The sequence below is a fragment of the Lotus japonicus genome, chromosome 4 (genome assembly GCF_012489685.1).
Source record: "Lotus japonicus ecotype B-129 chromosome 4, LjGifu_v1.2".
Lineage (NCBI taxonomy): Eukaryota > Viridiplantae > Streptophyta > Magnoliopsida > Fabales > Fabaceae > Lotus > Lotus japonicus.
In genome coordinates this window covers 71,140,979-71,162,842 of record NC_080044.1, presented here as the reverse complement: position 1 = coordinate 71,162,842, position 21,864 = coordinate 71,140,979, and the positions used below count along the sequence as shown (strand labels likewise).

Below are 21,864 nucleotides of genomic sequence, written 5' to 3'. Positions count from 1 at the left end.
TAAACCACCACAAATGTTCACTGGAAAAAAATTGAGATAAATTCACCGGAGAGGATCTCAGCCCCCTTTTGACTGTGGTTTGTTTGTAGTGTACTAGTTGATATTATAATATTATATTTATCTGTATTATAATATATATATATATATATATTTATTATATTATATTATATTTTTATTTATTGATATTTATCTGTATTAAAATATATATATATATTTTTTATATTGTGATATTATATTTATATGTATTATAATATATATTTTTATTTTATTTTATTATATTATATTTTTATTTATTTCCTCATTATAATTTAATAGTACCAGCCAAGATGTGACTCTATATGGATCCACACAGCAATAACTAGTTCTACTTTGAAACCAAACTCACACATGCATTGCTGTGAGGGATGTCCGCCGAGCTTGGTACGAAGGAACAACGTTCAGATCACTCTGTTGCGGCCGAGGCAGCTCTGCGTTTGGCCATTTTCGCCAGTTGACCGGCCATTTTCAATGTTGGGAAAATTACAATGCGCCTTATACAGAGGGCCTCCAAATTCAATTGCAACTTCCAACTGCCATCTTTATTTTGTAACCGACCATTATATTCTATCTGCTTAGAATGTATACAATCTAGCTAGCTAGTTTAATTTCTTATATCTTATTATTATAAATAAACATTGTAGAACATTTTCATGGTTTAGGTTCAAGCCTTCAAGGATTCTCCTCCCACTAAGGTTCATGTAACTCGCTTAAAGTTATTAATTGATGGGAATGATATTTTAGAAACGTTATCAACCTGCCAATTCATTGAACAACATATATTCCCATTTGAATCATTGAGAGTGAGTAATGTGAAAACAAATTGATTAATCTACCACCGAATAAATTTGTTGAGAAAAAATTTAAAACACCTCAACCAAATCATTTTGTACTTTTAATAACATAAAGCCACGTTGTAGATGTGTGTCCCCATCCATGGTTTCCATTTTGGATTAATGTTTATAGTCATCCAGCATGATTAATTAACGCTAATGGTACTTGGAAACAAGTTTTTTAAGTTTCTGTTTAGTCAAAAATTTCAAAAAGCATCTATATATTTCTTAAGTCCTCTTCATTCAAATTAATATATATATTTCCAGTTGAAATCATTTTTTTAATAAACTTCATTGATTTAGCTGCTCGTAAGATCCTCCGTGATTTAATTAATCATTATTTTTATATATGTTAATTGTTTAATTATATAGTTCACAATATGGCTCATTCTTATATTGAACTTGTTCTGTCTTGTAACTGTAATCTATGGATCTAGAAATCATAGTCAACTCATGCAACAGCTTTTGACCAAAGTAATAGAATTAAAATGAAATATAAATTTTGTTGGATTAAACTTGTGAACTGACGTTCAAAAAAAAACTTGTGAACTGTATATTTAAAAATGTGATCTATATCCGTTTTTTCTAGTCAAGAGACAACCTTAGTGAATTTTGTTTCAATTCAAAAAGACATTTAATAAATTTAATTAGTTGTTGCTTGGACATGAAGAAGAGCATTTATTAATATTTATTGGGTTAAATTTATTAATCTTTATATATAGCTTGTTCTGTCTACTTAAACAAAATTTATTGAAAAATACTAACAACATTCACTCTTCAAAATGACTTTTGTTAGCTTGCTGCAAATGGGGGAGGTTGGGAAGAGAAGTGGTTGGGTGCTAGGGGTTTGTTTGTGTTGTGTGAGATGAGCAACACAAATGAAGCTGTTTGATATGAAGGCTAGGTTTGTCTTTCTTTACATTGCTGCATATGGGATGAGCCTCGCCATCAATTTAAATGAGTGTCTCAGTCGGGTTGTATTTCGGCAAAATATTTTTTTCGAAATCTTAACCTGATTGACCATGGATGACCACAAAAGGATCAGTACTTTTCACTGAAGTCCAATCCGATCTAACTCAGTGATGCAAAATATGTTCGGATAGCATTGGTCCCATCATGTAACCATTTTCTACCACTTTTATGAAATAAACCATGAAGTAAAAAATGCAGCATATTTATAATAATTTCTATTTTATAATTTTGTTTCTAAAAATGGTTTTTTTTTAATAAAAAAACTTTAATTTTTATACTCTTATAAGCCCAAACACAAACCATTCTCTCAAATTTTATTTTATGTAACTTCAAAACAAAAGCAACCTAATAGATTTTGAAACTATAGTGGGTTTGGATATAGTTTATTTAAAAAACTTGATTAGAGAGGAGGTTTACCTTGCAGAATTTGTAAATTACTCTTTTAGCCATGTTACTAGTGATTTGTTTAACAGCTTACAGCACCAAAACCAGAGCTAGCAGAAACGCGTTGTTCTCTAATTTCTATGAAGTAAGAACACAGAACCGATGATTGCGGCGCTTCTCATCGCATGGAATATTTTCAGTTCACCATCCATATCTTTCGCTTTTCTTGTTATCTTAAATAATTCACTACTATTTTTTTTTTCATTTCTTCTGATTCTAATAATAATTTCTTACATGAGATTGGATTATATTATTGATTTTTATATTCTCACATCTCCACTAGGCCTATAATCTGAGGATAAATTACTGTTATTTTAGTTACCTGCATGTTCATTCAGTTGGCATCACACTCATTCACACTGTGCCTGATGAGGAATGGGATGTCGGGCACAATAAGGAAGTCAAAGTCAACATTTTTAAGTATATCTTTTTTATAGTAAGTATTATTTTAGTTCTGATTAATTTAATAGTGTTATTTAGTACAGAGTTTTTTTATTAGATTAAATAAAAGGTGAAAAGGGGTGAAAACGCGTAGAGCAGAAAGAGACATACAAAGGGTCTTTAATTCTGAGGCAATAAGGACAAATCAATCAGCATAGGGTTGCGTGCAAGCCTTTACAAAAATTAGGGTTTCCATCTCAACTAATATTTTGGATCCTATTTGGGAAATCAATGCAACACCAACATGTACCACGTAAAAACACACAAAACTACCCCATGTATTTATTACACAATTTTTTACTATTAGATCTCAGCCTCAACCGAAAATTGAATTGAATTTAATTGAGTAAAATTAAATTTAGTTGTAGAATTTAGTTTTAAAAAAATAAATTTGTGTTTAACTCGAATGATAATTTAAGTGGTAAGAATTAATAGACATATGAAGTGAGAGAATGAGGTTTAGGAATAAACCCTGTAGAATTGTATCATTCTGATGCACCAAAAATAATATCTATAAAAGTAAATTTAAAAAATATATTCTATCCATTATCTATTTTTGCACATGAAATATATAATCATTTTGAGGAGTGATTAATTATTGGGGAGTTTTAACTGTAAGAAACTCAATTGTATTGAGAAGTCTTACATTAACTAGAAATGTGACAAATAAGTTAATATATAAGGAAACAATCATTACTCCTAAGCTATATTTTAGAGTAGTGTCAGACTTGACTGGAATCTTACTATAGTGTCGAAGTTTATTTGAATCAATTCATTGTGCCACTCATAAATGGGTCATCCATGGATGTTCAGACTTGTAAACTTGATGCTTTAGATGTATTCGGCCCTTGACCATGAATATGGCCAAATAAGTCCATATATAAGTTCATAAAAAGAGTAGAAAATCCCCATATTTAATCAAGTTTTTGGTGTAGAGTTAGACATAACTTAAATTCTAATAAGTTGTGGGTTTTTTTTGGTAGATTGGAAAGGAAAAAATAACAACTAAAGAGACAAAAACAAAAGCAAAAACTAACCATTCTCCAACAACTGGAGAATGTCCCAAGGGGGAGAGGACCAAGTCTTCAACCCTTCGAAGCCACCAGCCATACCGCCAGCAGAACATACATTTTGTAATAATTATAGTTCATTATAATTTCTTGGTTTTGCAGGTATCGTGCGTCTTGATAGGATTCTGTTTTGGTTGAACCTGGCGCCGCTTTAAATTTTAATGAAGACCTCTTCCGGTGGATACACGTTAGGGTTGTTATGTTTGGCGCTAGAGCTTGTGGTTGTTTTAGTGATTTTTGGAAGGTTTTTGCTGTAGTAGCTGAGTTTTTGCCAACTTTTTATTGGTTTGATATTTTACCTATATTGAGAGGATTATTTCTGGGAAAATATAAGATAAAATTATCGTAATCTTAAATAGCGCCATAAAATTTTAACTTGTGTCATGAATTATAATTTTTTTAAATATGTGTTAAAATATTACTGAGCCACGGTGATTTTATTCAAGGTGATTAAAACAATCTCATTTTGGATTGATAGATTCTTCAAAACATTACGAATATGAAATACTGGTATAGTGGTATATGGAAGGTTACTTTATACTCCACTTTCGTTGCGTATAATCAGTTAATGTTCGGTGTGTTCTTTATATATCGACATTTAAAGAAGCTACACCATAATGTCATTGTTGATTATAACTTACTTTCGATAAAAGATTACAATTTGAGAAAGATTCCTGTGTTTCCTTATAACATTAGAAAAGTATTTTGTGTCACTTCAGGCCTCAATTATTTGCTGGATATAGAACGGTATACATTTATCTATTGATAAATAAGTGGATGTTGTTAATTGCAGCGCTTTGGAGAGATTAATTACAATTCCTGAGTAGATTAGTATGTGTTTTAGAATATGCCACGCACATCAGAATTCATCAGATTGTACACAGTACACACCAACAGTTTTCGGTAATTGAAATGAAAGTAACATAATTGTGAATTATATGCCTCTGCTGATTTTTAAATTTTAAATTTTGATTACCTGAATAAGATAGCTTATTAACAGTAATTAAGTTTTAAATATCAATGGAAGTTAGATTTGCAAATTGCAATCTTTGATAACCATTTGGGACGCACAATACAAACTACTACATATATATTCGTACAAAATATCCCTTACTCGTATTCTTCTCCTTTTAAGCAAATTCAATTTTCTTTTCTTTTTTGGGTCAAAACTTCCCAAGGCTATGGTATAAGACAAGTCAAATGGCATATACAATAATACAAACCAAATGTAATCTAACCCTAATGAGAGCAATACACAATAACACCACAAATACACAAATATATATTATAATAATACAAACTTGTTTGCTATAATCCACACAATCTTTGTATTCATGCAACACATTATTACCTTTTTTGAAATCTTCATCAACCTCTTTGTTTGTTTTTGTTTGTTCAATACTTGATGGCCCACTATAATTAGAGTTTACTTGCTACCCACAATATGACAACATTTGCCTTCTTTTGGATTCTTGACCATGAACCTTGAGAAAGTAAAGCACTTTGACAAAAAAAAAAGCAACTATGTTTAGGTACATGTAAATGAAAGATAAAAAATTAAATTGATCTTTTCTCATTAATTAAGATGAAGGAGATGAAAGTTTATTTAAGTTGAAACACGCTAATTTAAACAAACAATAACGATGATGAAGGACAAGATGTTCGTTTTACATTTAAGTCCATCTAAACATGATTTCAAATCCCTCAAGGCACCAATGGAAAAATTAGAATTTGCAACTTTGAGATGTAGATCAAACAAACATGATTTTGACACATTTACTTTAATATAGATTCACGTTGAGTTCAACAAAAATCTAAACACGCACTAAGAATGAGAAAGTATGTTAAGCATGGTTGACTTTATCTCTAGGGTGTCAAGTAACATGCCAATGGAGAAGGATTGGACCATCAATTTATGGGCCAGGGTCCCCGGCTTGACACCTTCCTGGTTCTTTGACAGATATATAAGTGACTGAACGATAAGATTTTTGAGATGTAGGAATACTACCAACCAAAAAGTCAGCTACTATATACTCTTGGTTCATAAGGTGACACATCTTTGGCCCACGAAGCCCTTTTCAACTTTATTACCAGCTAATAGTAAACAACTGATAATAATATTGATATAGATGTTAGCTTCAAGCTAAAAAAGCAAGCCACTATGAATCTACTCAATCTAGTACATGGAAAAACCGCAGTGAGACATATAATCACTGTAAATAGTAGCAATTTCCCTAAACTCATGTGATTATCTATTGTGATTTTACTTTTACTTTCATCGTTGTTTTCCACCGCACATGGCTTAAAAGATAATAGGCAAGAAACTTGGACTGGCACTAATTTTTAATAAGAACAAGTGAAATCTGTTAAGATCAAAATATATATGGGAAAAATACCATTATAATAATTTGAAAGAAGAAAAGAAAGCTGATTATGCATTTCACTTGTGACACTGTCGTTTATGGGTCCCCATGTAAAGAGTCCATGCCCAGAAAATTAATTAGCCTGCTACTAACCATATAATATTCAACCACATGTCATGGTAGAACACAACCATGAATGCTGTTTTGTCACATCAATAACAGTGCCACTTCACCTAACTCTTGAACCAGTCAAACCATAAGATCCTAGATCAACCTGTGTTCTAGAAATTTTTCATGAGACCAGTTGACTATGGATAATATCATTATTGGATCACACGTCATATCCCATGATTCTACATCCTTCATTTACAAGCTGAGGATTCTATGGGGCCCTTTTGATTGATTGTCCTCCTATCCCAGATTTTCAATTCAAATTAACAGCTTGACCAGACAATCAACCTTAACACTAGAATGATAAAATTAAACAAAGCAAATTATATATTGCATAGCAGAAAATATCCACATGAATCATATTAAATAAACCATGACATTGGACCTGCATACAGTAATTTTACAAACATAAAGAAACTAGTAAGTTAATCAACATGTAACAAAACGAGTTCCTCTCCTCGACATATTCTACTGCAGTGAAACCAGAATTAGGATAAATCAGCAACACAATCCATGTACATTAGAAGGTGAACAGGAATTAGAATCATACTCAGCAACTGAAAACGTATAGAAACCCCAACTTAAGATGTAGGTATGAATAAATTGCAATGAGGAACTGGGTTGTGTGCAAGAAAAATGCAATGGAATTGTCGCAAAAGAAAACGGGGGATGTGGTAACCACATTGAGTTTGTGCAGCAAAGTTTGGACCTATAAGATTTCTGCAGTAACCTGAGCTAGGCTATGATATTCAGCTTCACAGCTGCTCCAAGCAAGGCCGTAGAACAAGGCCTGAAGAGATGGAGTGATTGATAAGTTGAGTGGAGCTCCATGTAATGATAGTATCATCAACATAGACCAAAGTGTAGAGAATAGCTGAGGATCCAATTTAGACAAAGAGGGAAGGGTCGCACTTGTTGGCATGAATACCAAATTGAAGCAAAGTGGCTCTAATAAGCTCCCAGCCGTATCCAAACGGGCTTATTGACTAAAAGAGTGAGCCCAAGCTCACCAATGTGACTGTGGCTATGCTTTCAGACTCCTAGTAATCACTCCCTAAGTTATTAAGGGATTACAATGCTTGGCCATGCAATGCAAGTCTGATGCCAATGCCATGAACATTAATTCACTTTTGATGAGTAAGCATGGTGAACATACAGAGAGATAAAGAGCACCTGACAATTAGCAATCTGACCTAAGTTATTGTAACCTAGTCCCTCAAGAACAATAGATTAGCAATAAGAACTTCTTAACCGGCTTTATCATAATCCAGGTTCTTCTGTAGAAGACCAGTAGCCTGCATCAGAAGTTTATAATGTACTAAGTAGGAAAACAACTGACAAAAGAAAGAGACAGCAATAACACCTAAAACGAACAGGGAAGGACCTCTTCAAATGAATTTTCCAACATGACATTTGCTACCAGCCATAAAACATTTTCCCAAATGCAAGCTTGTGAATATATTCACACAAAAGCAAACTCCCAGTCATGTTTTGGATGACCAAAAAATTATTAGGGGTTAGCAATTGACAAATGCCAATGAACATAAAGTAACTTTTCTTTTCATGAGTTACAACATTTTGAAATGAAAAATATATTAAGAAAAAAATGTCAGAGGTAGTATCTATTATCTATCCTTAAATATTAATCTAAATTGACTACGGATCTCAATGACCAAGATTGGGAAATCAAGGATTCCAATAAGGAATAACGATATTTCTAAATAATAGGTTGCACCATTTGTGATAGCAGACTCTCTCTCCCTTTCTCCTTTTCTCTCTATCTCTCTATAGCCTTTTCATATGCATTTTTTCCTCAAAAGGAAGAAGGTTAGGAAGACTTTAGAATGTACTAACAGTACATCAATTAGTGCATAGACAGTGAGGGTAGCTTTATATGCAAGAACAAAATAAGATGCACAAAATATTAGCTGTCTAATAACAGCTAATATGACCATTCATATCTAACATATCTCACCAAAACAACTTACTAGTTTATGTGAAAACAACCTCCAAACACACCTCACCAGGACCCTTCTGAACTTGCAATGTAGCAGCTACATCTCAGCAAATTTCAACATCCGGTATCTTCGCCTAACAGCCACAACAAATCAGTACCATCAATAAGTGAATACAGAGGGGAAAAAAGGCAACACTCATACAGACAGTTTAAGATTTTAAAAAACTTAAGCTTAGCAATTGATAATGTGAGTAGAAATTCTTTATTATAATCTTGGAAGTATAAATCCTGCACAATAAGGAAAAGATAATGGAGTTGGCCTCAAATTTAATAAAGCTTGAGAACTTCTCATTCTATAATTGCCAGTTCTGTTACAATTCAACTACAAAAGTGAAACTTACATAATGCAAAACAGAAATTTGCACATGATGCTCCATTAAGTGAAGGAATGAACTTCTCACTTTGAAAGCTGCCTAAAGTTCACATTAAAAACAGCAGGACACATAAATTTCAATAGGGTCATGTGAAGTTGCAATATGTACCTATGCATGAAAACTGAAAATTCTTCAATTATCATCGAATTACAACCTAATAGCTACGAATACAATCAGTTATATGTTGACATCAATGTCTTTGACTATGAAAGGAAAGGCAAGGATTTGTAACTGAAGAAAGAGAAGACCTTATAGGAGCAGAGTTGAAATCAAAGCCTGACTAAGTGAGATAAGTCTGAACATCCTCTACGAATCGACCAGAGCACCGTGATCACTCCTCGCTCCGTTCCTCGAGCTAAAGAAGAAGAGGAACAGGAAGAAGAAGTCATTTTTGGTCGTGTTGTTTCCTCAACTCATCAGTCAACACCAACCTGGAAATTTCATGTTCTTGTTGCTTTGCTTTGGGCCCTTTCGTAGTCCATTTCTTCTGGGTCAAACCCCAATGATGGGTTTATTTTGGGCCCATTTGGTGATGGACCTTGGATATATTGAGCTTTTGTTGATTCTTTGGGAATTCGGGATTTTTAGTACACAACACCCCTTTGACAAAAAAAATCACAATACCCACTTGTAATATTTTTCTCTTTGATGGATGCCGTCATATCATATGTTCGAGAAACAGTTGCATATCTCTTTCAATAAAATATGAGATAAAAAGGTGTACTGAGAATTCAAATACAATGTCCAGAAGCTATTTTGATATTTACACTATCGGATTCTTATTTTCAAAATGAAAACACATTCCACATTTTAATTTTTAGAAAGGGAAATCCTATTTGACACAATTGTTTTATCAACGACACTGCACGACTAATTATGTGCCGTGATTTCCACATTTTTTACTATCTTCTCAATCAAAACCACCTCCATGATTTCCGTCAAAAGTCCCACGTTATAATTTGTTCAAGTCGTGCACCAAAATTGTCGTGTTATATAGCATCTCTCTTTTAGAAAACTGTTTAACTCATATTCTAGAAAATTACTCCTACTATGCAAGCGGGTAGTGTGACTTTGGGTGAGAGTGGTGTTTTTAACTACAATTTTTTTTTTCCTTCCTTTTATCTTCTTTTTTTGTTCGAAAAGTTGAACCTATGCTTTATTTTTGTATTTGGAGCTCTGGTCCCTTATTTTGGGCCTCAGCCCATTAAGCGTGAGCCCAAAAAGCGAGAGAAATGGCGCCAAAGTTTTCCCGCCAAATGGATGGACCCCACCCTTCTTCACCAAAGATGGTTTCATATCTATCGACCTAGCATCTCGTTACCCTAGAAGCAGAGAACTGAGAAAAGAAGAAGAAGAAGAAGAAGAAAGAGCGAAATTGGTAGAACGTAGAAGCAGCGCGAGAAAGCGATTCGGAGAAGAGGAGGAATGGCCTCATCACCGCATCCTGATTCGCCGTCATCACCCTCCGCCGGTTTCAACACTGACCAGCTTCCTCACACCCACACCAGCCGCGCCTCCTCCGACGATGACGAGGCTTCCGTCGATCCCGAAATCATCCGCGACGATGAACCACCTATCGAAGAAGAAGAAGACGGAGAGGATCTTTACAATGACAATTTCATGGAGTTAGTATCCTCACTCTCTCTCTCTCTCTCTCTCTCTCGATCTCTCCATTTCTCTCTTCTTCGTTGTTTTTTAGTGTAACGAAACCCTAATTGATTCAATTGGAATGAATTAACAGTGATTATAGAAGGATGGATGAGGCTGACCAGTTCGAATCGGTTGGCTTGGATGACTCCATGGAGGATGATAGAGATATGGATCAGGTCATAGAGGATCGTAGGGCTGCTGAGATCGAGCTTGAAGCCCGTGATGGTCGCGCTTCCAATCGCAACAAGCTCCCTCAACTCCTCCATGACCAGGGTACTTTCATCCTCTCAACTAATTTGACTTGATTTGGCTTCAATTTGATTCCACTGCTATTTTGAAAGCTGTTTTGTTGCTGTATATCAAAGAATCAGTTACTCCTGAAAATGCACTTGAGGTTGAAAATTGAATTACGGACTTCATATGGATATTGTAGAATTCGATTGCATTTCATTTGAGGAATTGTTTGATTGATTGAACAGGAATCAGAATCTATCTGGAAATGAACACTGATGTATGGCTAATAGATATATATGATGCATATGATCTTTAGGGTGCAAATTTTAAGATAGCAATAGAGGAACTTTTATAGCTTGTATTAGTTATTATTGTTAGCCAAGAGTTCCATTTAGAAGACATGTGGTGTTGATATGTGTCCCTTTTATTGCAGATACAGATGATGACAGCTATAGGCCTTCTAAGAGGACTCGAGCTGATTTTAGGCAGCCTATACCAAGCGATGATGATCAAAGCTCACCTGGGAGGTCTCAACGAGGACACTCAAGAGAAGATGTTCCCATGACTGATCAAACTGAGGGTGATGGGTATGAGGTACTATGTGCTTTCAGTTTGTCTCTTTTTTTCCCTGGAAAGTGTTCTAGCGGCTACATTGTTGATCTTATTCCATAATTAACATGGGTATATTACATGGAGTGTAGGATGAATATGATGATGATGGTGGCCATGAGATGTACATTGTTCAAGGAACACTTCGAGAGTGGGTTACAAGGGATGAAGTGCGCCGCTTCATAGCCAGGAAATTCAAGGAATTCCTCCTCACGTATGTCAATCCAAAAAATGAACATGGTGACTTTGAATATGTGCGACTGATAAGTGAGATGGTGTCAGGTAATATATTTTTTAGAGTCTATTAGTCTTGTGCTTGTGGCATTGAACTGTATGTTCTCCTCTTCAGTTTTCTAATCGTGTCTTCTAATTGCAGAGGACAAGTGCAGTTTGGAGATAGATTACAAACAATTTATCTATGTGCATCCCAACATTGCCATTTGGCTTGCTGATGCACCTCAGTCTGTTTTAGAAGTGATGGAAGATGTTGCCAAAAACGTTGTCTTTCAATTGCATCCAAATTACAGAAATATACATCAAAAGATTTATGTTCGTATAACCAACTTGCCAGTTTATGATCAGATTCGAAATATTAGGTAACAAAATACACCAACTGATGTGTTACTCCATTCTCCTCTCCTTTATTCCATTGGATGTATAACTTAAAGTTTGAATCTATGAGCAGGCAGATCCACTTAAATACAATGATCCGAATTGGGGGAGTAGTAACAAGGCGTTCCGGAGTTTTCCCCCAGCTGCAGCAGGTGAAATATGACTGTAACAAGTGTGGGGCCATTTTGGGACCCTTCTTTCAAAATTCCTATTCGGAGGTGAAAGTTGGATCCTGTCCCGAGTGTCAATCAAAAGGACCATTTATTGTCAATATTGAGCAGGTACAACTTAACAAATCATTGTGTTCTATAACTTTGCTTTTGCTAAAGAAGTTGTGAATAAGGACACTTATCTTGCTGATTATTGCTTTCCACTTCAGCTTGGCCAAATAACTGTGTTAGGCTTGCTCAATTAAAGTCATATCGTTGTTTGATTCTCATATGATAAAAAAAATGGATTTTCTTGTGCTAAATAAGTTGATAACCAAATTGCTGGAAAGACAAATAAATTAATTTTTTCATTCAATGCTTTGCTTGCTGCAGACAATTTACAGGAATTTTCAAAAGCTTAGTCTCCAAGAAAGCCCAGGAATAGTTCCTGCAGGTCGGCTTCCTCGATACAAGGAAGTGATATTATTGAATGATCAGATTGACTGTGCTCGACCCGGCGAAGAAATTGTATCCTCCTCTACCTGAACTCGATATTTTTAGGTCTTTGGTGTTATGAAATAAACCTTATGTTTCCTTACATTCCGTTAAAATGTTTCAGGAGGTCACAGGTATTTATACCAATAACTTCGACTTATCCCTAAACACAAAGAATGGGTTCCCGGTGTTTGCCACTGTTATTGAGGCTAATCATGTTACAAAGAAACAAGATCTCTTCTCTGCCTACAAACTTACAGAAGAAGACATAAAAGATATTGCAGAATTATCCAAAGACCCCCGAGTCGGCGAAAGGGTTTGTTCCCTAGAATTTTAATTGGTACTTTATTTTATTTTTCCATTTACTTGTTATGTAATGGGCTATAAATTGAATTTCAGATTATCAAGTCTATTGCTCCATCAATCTATGGTCATGAGGACATAAAAACTGCAATAGCTTTAGCTATGTTCGGAGGTCAGGAAAAAAGTGGTCAAGGAAAACATCGACTGAGAGGTGACATAAATGTTCTTCTTCTCGGTGATCCAGGAACTGCCAAGTCTCAATTTCTCAAGTATAAACTCTTGTTATATATTATGGACTTCTTTCGATTCGTAATGGTGATCAATTTAAAAATAACTATTCGAAAATTACATTGCAAGGTACGTTGAAAAAACTGGGCAGAGAGCTGTGTACACTACTGGCAAAGGGGCTTCTGCTGTTGGTCTCACAGCTGCTGTTCACAAGGATCCAGTCACAAGGGAGTGGACCCTTGAGGGGGGAGCCCTTGTTCTTGCTGACAAAGGAATTTGTCTTATTGATGAGTTTGACAAGATGAATGACCAGGATAGGTAAGAAAATAGATCTAATTGCTTTTGAGATTTATAAATTACATATTGCTAGGTCACACCCTGACTGTAGGAAGAGAAGTTTCCCTTTATGCTTGACCATTATGATATATATGTGATATCAGGGTAAGTATCCATGAAGCAATGGAGCAGCAGAGCATAAGCATATCAAAAGCGGGAATTGTCACATCTCTTCAGGCACGGTGTTCTGTCATTGCTGCTGCCAATCCTGTTGGAGGCAGGTAAGCAAACACACAAGGTTACTTGTATTTGAGGGAAAGTTTGCAGAGTTCATTACTCCCAGCTTGGACTTTAAATTCTTTGTCGTACTTATTAAAAGATGGTTAATGATTACTGATACATGGTTCAGTTTCATTTTCCAAGCATCTAATTTCGGAGCTGTTTTTCATGTTAACTCTGTTGGATTTGCAGGTATGATTCCTCAAAAACATTTTCTCAAAATGTTGAGTTGACAGATCCTATCATTTCTCGTTTTGACATCCTCTGCGTTGTCAAGGTTATATCTATATTCATTGCTTGTACTGTAAATCTTTTGTTTGTTCATATTTATTGAGGGTGTTCTTTATTTTACAGGATGTGGTTGATCCGGTCACTGATGAGTTGCTTGCAACGTTTGTAGTTGATAGTCATCATAAGTCACAACCCAAGGGTGCTAATAGAGATGACAAGTCCCTGAGTGAGGCCGCAGATGCTTATGGAGCTTCCATGCCAGCTGATCCCGAGGTTCTTACTCAGATCCTGTTATTGCTATTAATCTTAATTCAGGTAAACATATATTGTGTCTTCTGGTGTGTCCTAACTCTTAAGAGATGTTTGGCTTGTTTGCAGATACTTCCTCAGGAGCTGCTGAAGAAGTACATTACCTATGCCAAGTTGAATGTCTTTCCGAGGTTACAAGATGCTGATTTGGATAAACTGACACATGTATATGCTGAATTGCGGAGAGAATCTTCTGTAATGTCCTGTCCCTTCTTACCAAACTTTTGTTTGTTGTTTGTGTTGGCTTTTTACTAACATGCTGCTATTCTCTTGTTTAGCACGGACAAGGAGTTCCCATTGCTGTAAGGCACATCGAATCAATGATAAGGATGTCTGAAGCTCATGCGAGAATGCATCTCAGAAAGCATGTCACACAAGAGGATGTGGACATGGCAATTCGTGTTCTACTTGATTCATTCATTTCCACTCAAAAGTTTGGGGTACAGAAAGCGCTGCAGAAGGTATAGAAAGATTCTGAATGTCTTGAATTTGATTATTTCCTGACATTTTCTGGCATTCTGTTACAAATTTACTTTTCTTTTTTATTTGCCTTTTGCCTCGCAATTATAAATTTTAGAAATTCGTGGAATTTGTGCTGGACAATTGCTCTTCCCCTAACATTGGACTTGCTTTTGCAGAGCTTCCGGAAGTATATAACTTTCAAGAAGGACTACAATGAATTACTCCATTATCTTCTCCGCGAGCTTGTAAAGAATGCTTTGCATTTCGAAGAAATTGTTTCTGGATCTGCTTCAGGTCTAACGCATGTAGATGTCAAACTAGATGATCTCGTCAACAAGGTAATAACCAATAACTAATAACATTTAGCCTTTGTTGTTGAACTGAGATAATAGTGACTCAGACAAGTTTGTTAAACAATGTGCAGGCTCAGGATCATGAAATATATGATTTGAAACCCTTCTTCAGTAGTAGCCTCTTCTCTAGTGGCAATTTTGCATTAGATGAAGAACGAGGAGTGATTAGGGTATTGCTCCACAATGAAATTTGAATGTTTGATCTGAGCTATCTTGCCTACGGATGTGTTTGGGTTAACTTATAATTTTGTACGATTTCACCGTCACTAGGTTGCTCTTTAGTGGTTTGGACTTTGGGGCCATTATGTTGACATTGTCAATATTATAGCAGTTTAAACTTTAATTATTTTCAGCACCGTTGTCCTCATCACTTGTGTTACTAAAAGTAGCATGTCTTTTACCTAATATAACTGTAAGCAATGGTTGCTTTCTGGTACAATGGTATCTGTCTCTGGTCCGAGACCACAATAGATGGCAAAGTAAAAATATTAAATTTTCTTTGAAATAATGACGGTCTTCACTTGATAGATGATACATGCCCTTCTCAATTAGATGCATTTGCAGTTGCAGCTATAATGCCCTTCAAGATGAATGGCTTTCTTCTAATCCATCGCAGTGGTGAATTTTTTTGAACATCAACATGGAATTTGATGGTGTGCTGTGATGAAACTTGTCTCTCTAATCATGATTGAAACTTGGTCTTGTATTGGAGTAATATAGTTGCTGTGTATTTTATTCCTGAAATCCTAGTGCAAGCTTTATGATTTGTGAGTGTTTTCATCAATCAATGGATGTTCGATGACAATAGTAACCAAAAGACAACATAACTTTTGCATAAGACCAATAGTAACAATATTAAAAATATTGCTGTACCTATGTTGTCAGGATAATGCAAAAGTTTTACTTACCAATTTGGAGTCTATTTGTCTTTTGCTTGTTTTAAAGTCATCTAAGGACAAGTCTTTCAGCACCTTCACATTTTGAACTGTTTTTCCCATTATCAAAACAAAAATATACCAATAGGACTATCTATACCTTTTTTTTTTCCTGCAACGCTGTTTTAGGTTTTAATAAAATTTATGAGCCTTTTTAAGCTTTGCCCCTCAGCCAAGCAACCAGTCCCCACCTAATGTCTTCTGTGTTCAATAATGAATGACCATATATATATGGACCATATACACACAATACCCCCTAAACACATGTTCCTAAGCAAAGCTTTTTTTTTTATAATGTTCCTAAGCAAAGCTTGATCACCCCTTATAAATAAGAGATTAAATAAATAAGGCAGCAATGCTTTCTTGCAATATGAATTTAGCACACTTTAGGAATGAATAATGTCTGTCCTTTTTATCGGGAGGATTGCATTTAAATGGGAGGATTGTCTCACTGATATGAGTATCATTTGACAATTTTTAAATGGTAATCTTTGCATTGTTGTTAAAAAAGGGGGGCTGATGGTAGCAATATCTTTTTTTTTTCTTAATTGCACTTTGGGTGTCTCACTTCTAGCTTTTGTGCAAAATGATTCATCTACTTTAAAAATCTCAATTTTAGTCTCGTACATTTACATTGCACTATTAGTTTTCCGTTCACATTTGGTCAAGAAACAAACATTTTTTATGATGTGACACTTTTTAATTATATTCAATTGAATTTTTTTGGCTCCCAAGCTAAACATTGGCAACACAATAGCCAAGAATGAGTCATCATCATTTTGATGTTACAAAGCTATGTTAATTCCAATTTCTATATCAATATGTAAATTGTGTGTCTCTTCAAAAATCTACCTGCAGTGAGATGTCGTGCACAAGTGTGCCTTCCAGGATCACGATCTTGCTCTCTTATTCTTTCTCCCATCAAGAGCTCAATGGTAGAGCGGGAGAAAGAGAGGCAAAATGACGGGAGAAAGAAAAAGAGAGTTAGATCATGATTTTGGAGGGTGTAAGCAGACTAAAAGATTGCGCAACTATGGCTCAAGAGAGGAGAGGGATCCTGACTTTTATATATATATCCATCATGGGTCCTAGGTCATTTACTTGGCTCATACACAAAAATCGAACACACTCAAGCTCACTTGAGCTTAAGCTCAATAGGTATAAATATATACATGATGATCCCTAAACTCATAATAGTTCACATAATTACATGAGATTCTAGGATAACTATGAAGTTATCCATTCAGCCCTATTTCATTAAACTGAAATCTACCAATCAATAGAAACACAAACCCATAAAATTCTAACAGGCAAAGCAAGGAGGTTGTTGCGTTAGATGAAGTGTTATGGAGATGGATTCTCCTCAAATTAGTATTAAGGGTAGGATATGGTCAATTGAAATTCTAATGATCAATGCTAGTCAGTGTGGAAGTGAGAATACTTTATCACTAGCCATAAATAACGCTCATTATTCATCATGTCGTCTTGGTTGGAGAAATGTTATGCTCTACAAATTGTACCCACTAGTAAAAGTGAATTTACAACTCATCTATCATGTCGCAATTATGCTTAATTTTGTCTACCAAACACAACGGGCCACCCGTTTGGGCTTTGTAACCATTCTATGGACCTCCAACGACCAAACAAATAAAACATGAAAGGGTAAACTCGTAATAAAACGCGTTCTTCACCCTCACAGAGAAAGCAAAACCCTAATTCCCATTATATAAGTCACATTCACGCCGTAGGTTCAACAAAAACCTTTTCCTCTTTCGCCGAAGGCAGCGATTCATTCTGTGTGTTTTTGCGTTGTTCTGTTCTTGATTTTTCATTTCTTTCATCAAATATTCTCCTTCATCTGCCTCCTCTTGAGATGCTTTGATTCAAATCCTGTTGATTCAAGGTTATCTCTTCATCTATATGATAAGGAGGCTTAGATTTTGTGCAGACATGTTGAGTCACTTTGCCTTCGTGTTTACCCAGGCACAGTGAATTATGGCTTGCCAAAATTCTAGTAAATGTTTTCGATTTTTCACTTCTGGTTTTGATTTGGATTATGAATCGTTGGATCCTATGATGGCATGAAATCTTTGAGACCTGATTATATAATTGGATGACAACTATAAGCATAATCTCTGAGGATCCTCTTCAATCCTTACTAATTTTTTGTTTTTTCTTTATCAAATTATAATGTTTTGTTTTATATGATAAAAATGAAAATGGATGATGATATGCACTGGGCTCTGAGCAGCTAAAGCTGTTTCGTTTGATGTAATGCAAGCCTAGAAAGCTATGTCTGACTATTTTGCTATTTCTTATAATTTGTGATATAGTTGTTTTCCCTCTTATCTGGGTTCATATTTTAGTTTCAATAATTAATATTAGCACTTTCTTCTGGTTGTTTTATTGCTTGCCGTTATCCTCATAAGTCACAACAATGTGAACTTCACAAGAAAAAAGATAAAAGGAATGAATTTGGCCTTTTTTTTCTCAAATAATGTTATTTTAATATCGAATTTTGTTTGGTTTTTTTTTCAAAACTTGCAATTAGTAAGACCATCTACAATGGTGTTGAAAGGGGTGTGTTTAATGTTGAAATGTGTGTGTAATGGTGTTTAAAATAAGTGTTGAAAGTTGAAAGGGGAGAGAGAAGTTTAAAAAATTAAACACAGTTGAAACCTGCAGTGGGACACGTGGTGTTGTTTGATTGGTCTGGGCGATTTTCGTTTATCCTAATCTTTCCAACTCAGTTATTTCATTCAAAAAATAATTTTAAAAAATAATTTTTTTTACCAAATTCATGATTTTTTTTTCTCTATAAATAGAGATTTGGTTCGTTTGATTTGGACACAGAAAAAAAAAACCAAGTTTTCCATCATCTTATTTATCTTATTATCTTTCTATTATCCCCTTTGCTTTGAAATGGATTCCAATAATTAAATTAAATTAAATCGATAATAGTTTATTGAGTTTAATGGATATGCACTGACAGTGTAAAATAGTTTTACACAGACATCCAATTGAATTTCGCCAAATCAGAAAATATTTTATTCTTTTAATTAAAATTAAAGTCAAATGTAATTATCTCTTCTATGTGGCATGTTTTGATTGGATGACTGTGTAAAATTATTTTACACTGTCAGTGCATATCCATTAAACTCTAGTTTATTTAATTTAATTTTTATCTAAAAATTTTAATTTTATGAAATCATAAAAAAATATATATAATTAAATTAAAATATGAAATAAAAAAAGTTGTGGGGTAGGGGTAGGGGGTAGGGTGTTGAATGAAAAACCATTGGAGTGGGTAAAAGTTGAATGAAGTGTTGAACTGGAGAGAGAAGGTGATGTGGAGTGTTGGGAAGAGAAAAAGTTGAGTGTTTGGGTGTTGAATGTTGAAACCATTAGAGATGGTCTAAGTGTCATATATGTTTTTTTTATCTAATATACGTTTTTATTGACACTAGTAATGTTGGTAAATGTGATGAATATTTGTATTGATTATAAACATTTATCACCAATTATAAACATTTATCACCAATACTAGTAGTGATTATTAAGAAAATAATAACTAAATTCTTACTGTGTCTAACTATAATGTAATCTTACAAAAATTATATATTGTATTATTGGTGATTTTAGAAAAAAAACTTAATTCCACCCTGATTGGTAAAAAAGTTTTCAAACTTCACTATTTGATTTAGCATGTTACTTTTATAATGTATAGGTTTGGGCTAATTATCATTCTGTGGTTGCTTATTTCCATTATCTATAAGGTAGATTTTTTTGGTTGGTCTAGCCCTAAAGCTTAGAACACCTTTATTCATGTGAGTTGGAAGTGCCATATAGACTCTAAGCAATTGTTGTAGAGAACATCATATTTTTTATTTCCATAAAGTGATAAAGCAAAATTCATAAGAAATAAATCAATTCGGATAAGAGAAAAAAACATTTTTTTATGTTAAATACTTATAAATCAAAGTTGCTTTTCTAAGAATTGGCTAACCAACCTAAGGACTCCACAAAATCATATTGATTTTTTTGAATTGTTTGATGTAATATGTGTTCACATTTGCTCATCTAAACATTTTAATTTTTATGATGAGTTGCAAAATACTTACACATGAAATAAACTCATTCAATATTATAGATTTCAATACAAGAAATATGTAATCATTAAGCCCATCTTCGGCGATACAATCTTTAAAGCTCGGGTTTGCCAATGAAGAACATCCTCATGAGCTTCGATCTCAGTCTGACATTTTTGCACCAATGACCCTATTCTGTTAGTTGTAATACCCAGAAATTTTTCAAACACCTTTACACACTCACCTTGCAGCGTAGTCCTAGCCGAGCTCATGACTCATGAGCCAGCAACCATACACATGGTTGTCTTCCCTCAGCCCTTGTTGACCCATTCTGTAGGAAATTGATTGATTGGGTCAGACAAACAAACCCAGTAGTAGAAAAACATACTCCCTCCGTTCTTTTTTAAGTGTCGTTTTAGAACAATTTTTTTGTTCCTATTTAACTGTCGTTTTAATATTCTAGGTTCTATTTTGTCAATTATACCCTTACTTTTCCAATAACTCCACTTCACATTTTCCATAAAATTCTTCTTTCTTAATAACTATGAAGACCTTTATGACTTTATGATTGTGTGAGAGTGGTAGGTGGTTTAATGATTATGAGAGAGTGGAAAAAAAACTAACAATCTATTGTCTTGGTTGGTGAGATTTATGACTTTATGATTGAGATGTGAGAGGGTAGAATGGGAAAAACAACTCTAATCATCCACTATCTTGGTTGGAGAGCTTTATGCTAAAACGACACTTAAAAATGAACGGAGGAAGTAACATATATGAGAGCATAAGATGATGAGCATAAGTAGTCGTTCCTGCGGCGTAACTTCAAGGATGGCAAAAATGTGATTTTTGAAACAGGGGAAGGGATCCGGAGGTAATCTGATATGATAAGAGTGAAAGCATAGAGGGGGTAATAAACTCCTTTTTAGAAAAAAGCTCCTATCCCTAACTTCTCATAATAAAGAGCTTTTCTCTATTTTACACTATAAAAAAATAAGTTCCTTAAAATTTTAGAACTGTTAGAAAAAAATTTTGTTTGTCCCAATTTTGATTTAAAAGTAACTTAAAATTAGCCGGGCCAAACATTATCAATTGTGTGGTTGCTTATTTCCATTATCTACATTTGATGAGATGTGTTATTGCTTATTTGCTGGATATCACTATTTTTGGGTAAAATTTTAGGTATGTCATACCCTGAAGTGTATCCATAACATCTTAACTTTTGGTTCTTAGTACTATTCACACATGCCTCAAGTGTCACATAGACTCTAAGCAATTGGTTTAGACAATGCTATATTATTTATACTTTTTATTTCCATAAAGTACTAAAGAAAAACTAATAAAGCAATTTGAATAAGAGAAAAACATTTTGTATGGTAATGACTCATAAAGCAAAGTTGCTTATCCAAGAATTGATTCTTAAATTTAAGAGCTAAGAACTCCACATTACTAGCGTTTGGCCCGGCTTTTTTTAAGCTTAAAAGCTATTTTAAAAAAATATCATATTTTCAGGGAATAAAACCAAACAGAGGAAGTATTTCTTATATTATTTCTTTAAACTATATTTCTTATATTATATAATCTTAAATTGGATATGTATTTATTACCAATTTCAACACAGTTTTGTATTATTAAAAGACTATGAGATCACATTAAGTGTGTATTTCTCTCTTAGCAAATCATTTTCCATACACACCGCCTATCGACCATTGTCTAGGTGCTTAGTTTTTTTTGTGCGTTAAGGTATTTCCACAATCGATAGCCATGAGACTAATCTAACCTCTGAGATCAAATTAAATAGGTAGACCTTTCCTAACAAATAATTTTTCATACACACCGCACAAGGATTGAACTCTCAACTAAAGACTTCAGGAGCTCATCTATCTTCTAATTATAATGTAACTTGTTTGTTAATTCACTATTTTTTTTGTTC

General features: G+C 34.3%; 1 protein-coding gene, 1 long non-coding RNA gene and 2 other non-coding genes across 5 annotated transcripts; 3 read left to right on the top strand and 1 right to left on the bottom strand.

Annotated features, from left to right (window-relative positions):
* Window positions 1–6,639: 6,639 nt before the first annotated feature.
* LOC130714021 (uncharacterized) lies at window positions 6,640–9,138 on the bottom strand. 2 transcript variants are annotated; one of them, XR_009011107.1, is made up of 3 exons: window positions 8,970–9,138; window positions 8,319–8,421; window positions 6,640–7,625 (listed from the first exon to the last, which is right to left on the bottom strand). It is a non-coding gene; the product is annotated as an uncharacterized LOC130714021 (long non-coding RNA). The 2 variants fall into 2 exon arrangements; XR_009011108.1 differs by having other exon boundaries at window positions 8,338–8,421.
* A 900-nt stretch (window positions 9,139–10,038) lies between these two features.
* On the top strand, window positions 10,039–15,263 carry LOC130711075 (DNA replication licensing factor MCM2). The gene is made up of 17 exons (XM_057560532.1): window positions 10,039–10,346; window positions 10,463–10,644; window positions 11,039–11,199; window positions 11,307–11,496; window positions 11,591–11,810; window positions 11,900–12,107; window positions 12,369–12,503; window positions 12,595–12,786; window positions 12,870–13,042; window positions 13,131–13,319; window positions 13,442–13,558; window positions 13,749–13,833; window positions 13,911–14,060; window positions 14,166–14,291; window positions 14,375–14,557; window positions 14,735–14,896; window positions 14,983–15,263. Exons 1-17 carry the CDS (start codon window positions 10,147–10,149, stop codon window positions 15,103–15,105), a joined length of 2,796 nt encoding a protein of 931 aa, XP_057416515.1. The 5' UTR covers window positions 10,039–10,146; the 3' UTR covers window positions 15,106–15,263.
* A 2,652-nt stretch (window positions 15,264–17,915) lies between these two features.
* Window positions 17,916–17,989, top strand: LOC130716392 (small nucleolar RNA R66). Its single transcript, XR_009012008.1, has one exon. It is a non-coding gene; the product is annotated as a small nucleolar RNA R66 (small nucleolar RNA).
* Window positions 17,990–18,065: 76 nt separating this feature from the next.
* Window positions 18,066–18,149, top strand: LOC130716424 (small nucleolar RNA snoR118). Its single transcript, XR_009012037.1, has one exon. It is a non-coding gene; the product is annotated as a small nucleolar RNA snoR118 (small nucleolar RNA).
* The last annotated feature ends 3,715 nt before the right edge of the window (window positions 18,150–21,864 follow it).

Coding starts and splice junctions, on each gene's coding strand:
- LOC130711075 (XM_057560532.1), top strand. CDS start 10,147: ATGGCCTCATCACCGCATCCTGATTCGCCGTCATCACCCTCCGCCGGT. Junction 10,645..11,038: donor TCAACTCCTCCATGACCAGG/GTACTTTCATCC, acceptor CTTTTATTGCAG/ATACAGATGATGACAGCTAT. Junction 11,497..11,590: donor GATAAGTGAGATGGTGTCAG/GTAATATATTTT, acceptor TTCTAATTGCAG/AGGACAAGTGCAGTTTGGAG.